Genomic DNA, 4,137 nt, shown 5'->3' on the forward strand with positions numbered 1-4,137 from the left:
TCCTGTTCCATGCTAAGATTCCACAGCTCTCGTACACTTCATCAAAAACTACAGAGTATAGAAACAATGCTTTCTTGTGTGACTGCAAAGCACAATCCAAACTACGAAAACCAAGTCACACTTTCAACAAATCTCAGATTATTCCTAATAAACAGGCACAGTCCTGTTGTAAACACAGCCAGCCATTTGCACATGTTTAATTATAGAATATGTCTACATAATTTAATAGGATAATTACTGTTATTGTACTCATCCTGGGAGTTATTTTTGTAAGGTAAGAGTCAGGAGAGCTGACTGAGATCCTGGAAGTGGAAGGAGCCAGGCAACAAAGAGGTTTACCACAAAAACACAAGAGAACGGTTCCTGTGTTGACCCTGGAACTCAGTTGAAGGCAACTGCACAGCAGAATCAGGACTCTGCAGAAAGAAGTGTTCTCTCTGCAGCCGGCATTCTGACAGAAACCACCACAGCCTCTCAGTGCACCTGCCTGATGCAAACTGCTGACATAGCCTGATCTCTGTGTGACTGTGGAAGAGCCAGAGCTTGTTTATGTGTGTGATGGAGTCAGTCTCTGGCCTGCCCAGGGGCTGCCCAGCTGGGCCAAGGTCTGCAGCACAGGCCAAGGACAGTCTCAGACCCACACCTGTGATATACCCCATTAGTTTTAGAAGGGTCGCACTTGCTTACACATGGCCTGAGGTAGGTCTCAAGCCGTAACAGCAGGTTAGCTGAATTGATTGGACTTAGTCACAGCAATCAGTTTTAGAAGAACATTTTGGGCGGCTTTTAACGGACAACAAAAGATTCTGCTAGCAGAAAAATATTTAGTGTCACATACTAACTGGTCTGCACTGCTGTTTGTGACCAACAGAGCCCATTCCTTGGTGGGGGGCTCCTGACCAGCCGCTTTCCTCGGCAGGTGGCTGCTGGCTCTGCTCCCGCACAGGGCGCTGGCCGGCCGCCAGCGTGCAGAATCACAGAATCAATTAGCTTGGAAAAGACCTCTGAGATCATCGAGTCCAACCTATGAACCGAGCACCACCGTGTCAAACTGATCATGGCACCGAGTGCCACGTCCAGTCTTTCCTTAAACACCTCCAGGGGCGCCGACTCCACCACTTCCCTGGGCAGTTCGTTGCAATGCCTAATCACCCTGTGGCATTTTATCCGGCCTCCCGTCTCCCCACACCCCAACCGCGACCCCACGGGAACCCCTCTCCCGTCACCGCCGAGGACTCGGAGCAGCCCCCGAGCGCTCCCCCGCCCCGGGCCCCGCGCACGCGCGCCCCGCGGGATCCGTCCCCGCGCGCTGTAAACAAACAGCGGGCGGCCCCGCGCAGGCGCAGTGGAGCCGCCGCAGCTGCGCAGGGAAGCGTCGGAGGGTCGGGGCAGGTCCGGGGGCGCCGCCGGGATGGACGAGGACGTGCTGACCACCCTCAAGATCCTCATCATCGGAGAGAGCGGCGTCGGCAAGTCCAGGTGAGGGGGCGTCCGCCTCACTCAGCCTCTCCTGACCGCCCGGGCCCGGCCTAAGCCCCGCGTCGGACGGCGCCGGCTGGGCGCGGCCTGCGCTGCGCCGAGCGGGGCCCGCGGGGGGAGCGCCCGCGCCCCTTCCCGGCCGGCCCGCCGGCAGGACAGGGGTTATCCCTGCTTCCTCCGCAGCCGCCGACCCTGGTGTCTGCCGGGCCCAGCTGGAAACAGAGGCGCGGCGGAGGCTCTGCCGGCCCGGCCAGGGGCAGCTGGGCCGCCCTGTGCCCAGGGCACCGTTGTTTCCTGGGGAGATGGGTGCCCTTGTGCATCTCCATGGCGCCTTGGGGTTAATATCTAGTCCATAATGTTTACATACAGAGTCACAAGTGACCCAGCACTGGATGCGTGCGGGGGAGCATGGGGAGGCAGCAGAGTAGTTCGACCACAGGTTACAAGGGATGTAAATGTAGGGCATCTGGGAATGTGCCACACCGTAATTTTAGATTTGGTATTTTTATGGCAATAGTCTTGGTCTTCTACCGTGACCCTAAAGTACATAGAAATTACTGATTAGAAAAAAACCCCCGTATTTGCTAAAAATTTGTCAATTACTCATTTGAGGTAGCTGCTGAGTTGATAATTAGTGCAGTAGGCCTCTAGTGACAGACAGGATCTGAGCAAATTTCTTGTTGTTGAGGTCATCTCTTATATATGAGTGGCCATATGGAAGAATTTTTCCTGAGGCATATAAAACGCACAGTGGTTTTGTTTACCTATTTATATACTTGTTTCTTCACATTGGAAAACTTGTTAAGAGAGGCATTATGTAGAGGAAATAAAATTGCTATTAAAAGACAACACTGCAATTGTTCAGGTACAGGAACTTAATATTGAACTGGTCCTGAATTTGTGCCCCTTACCTGTTACTTGACTAGGGAAGATCAGATGCTAAACTGGTACTAGCACAGTGTAGTAAATGGCTGGAGTCCTGACTTCTGAACAAATTCTGTCTTAAACCTGGTCCCTGTGAGTGTGCTGGACTTTGTAGAAGATGATAGCTACATATGAAAGAAAGATGGGAATGGTAGAAGTTGGCTGTGCTTGGCATGCAGGACAGGTAAAATGATGATTTTATTCTAGTGGTAGTATAATGTTTCCACATTCTGTCTGTTTTGAATGAAACTAGTTCTGGTTGTAACTAGGAATAGCTGCTTTTAAATAGCATCCTGATACAACCATTGGAAGGTACTGGTAAAAACCTGTATGCTATGATCTATTTTAATTATTCTTTGGTAAATAAAGCTACCATTTGGTTTTGGGGTTCAGGAGTAGGTGGGAAAAAAGGGTTAACTTTAGAGTTGCCACCCAGTGTCATTGAAATAAAGGAATTTCAGTAGTCATTTTTTTTGTCAGTGCAGGACTGTGTCCAGAGGCTAAAAAGCGCTTGACCGCTGAATTCACATGCAAAAAGAGGAAAGAGGAGTAAAGAACAGGGTGTGGGGGGGAAGACCAGAAAGTAAATAAGGTTTTGTGTCCAGCCTGGGAATGAGTAGAAGCTGCTGGGTCATAGCAAACAGCTGCCTGCCACGTGGTTATACGCGCTTGCCACAGATGCCTAAGTCTGGTAATTTTAGAAACTATGCTGAGAATCTGTCTCTTGCAAAAATATTTACATTTGGCACAAGTAGAGTGGCATTATGGGCAATTTTTTAAGGCACCCTACACTACTACAGTGTGATGTGCCATTAAATCTTAGTTGTAACTACTTTTCTATTGGTAGCAAACATGCTCATCAGGATAGGGGGAAATGTGTGTGTGGAAGCCCTTATATACAAAAAGATACAAAATCATAAAACAGTGGTGAGCTAATTCTACTCTTCAACTTCTGTGTCGTTATTTCTGGTGGGTGTTGTCCTTACTGTTCCCCTGTGTGCCCAATTCAAGGAGTTATTTCTGGGATGAAAAGCTGACTTGGAATTTTTTTCTCAAGCTTACAGAAATACTGTGAGGCAATAGTGAAACAAAACAAAAAAAGTACTACTTTTGTACTGAATTCTGGGAGAAGAAGAAGAATAGAGTAATGTAGAGGTAAAATGCTTTGAGAAGCCAATCGTGACTGTTCAGGCAACTGATTAGACACCTTGTGTGGTACTTTGTTTTCAAAGGGGCATACTTGGTAACACATGCAGTGAGGAGTTGAGGGCTCAGGGAGCAGAGCATGTCTGCTGTATTCTTTCCGTGTTCCCTTCTTTTTTTCCGTAATTTCTCTCCTACGAGAGACAATGTTTAGCTATGACATCTTGCTGTTCCTTTCAGACTTGTGATTTGTAGGCTTCCAGCAAGCTATGAGTATGCTGCAGTAATAGTATCTCTTATTTTTCTTTCCTCCCTATCAGCCTTCTGCTGCGGTTCACGGATGATACATTCGACCCAGAACTTGCAGCAACAATTGGTAAGTATGTACTGATACTACCTTAGAAAAATTCATACCAGTTTCAACGGAGAACTGTAGTTTATTCAGACATGCCTGATGTGTAGTGAAGTTCAGACATGTCTGCCTTTCTGTGATGCAGGGATGACGTGGACACAGTTTTAGTATGTCATGCTCATTGGTGTAGGGAATTGAATATACTGGCCTGTAGTTAATTGAATATACTGGCCTGTAGT

At 48.1% G+C, this 4,137-nt stretch overlaps 1 protein-coding gene across 1 annotated transcript in view; it reads left to right on the forward strand.

Moving 5' to 3' along the window:
- Positions 1-1,335: 1,335 nt before the first annotated feature.
- The window catches only part of RAB18 (RAB18, member RAS oncogene family), a 17,245-nt gene continuing 14,443 nt past the window's right edge, over positions 1,336-4,137 (forward strand). Inside the window, exons 1-2 of the mRNA XM_027648479.1 lie at positions 1,336-1,479; positions 3,867-3,922. Of these exons, the coding sequence (XP_027504280.1) occupies positions 1,412-1,479; positions 3,867-3,922 (124 nt within the window). The 5' untranslated portion in view covers positions 1,336-1,411. The remainder of the gene's footprint in view (positions 1,480-3,866; positions 3,923-4,137) is intronic.

The sequence above is a fragment of the Corapipo altera genome, unplaced genomic scaffold (genome assembly GCF_003945725.1).
Source record: "Corapipo altera isolate COAL_440 unplaced genomic scaffold, ASM394572v1 47, whole genome shotgun sequence".
Taxonomy (NCBI): domain Eukaryota; kingdom Metazoa; phylum Chordata; class Aves; order Passeriformes; family Pipridae; genus Corapipo; species Corapipo altera.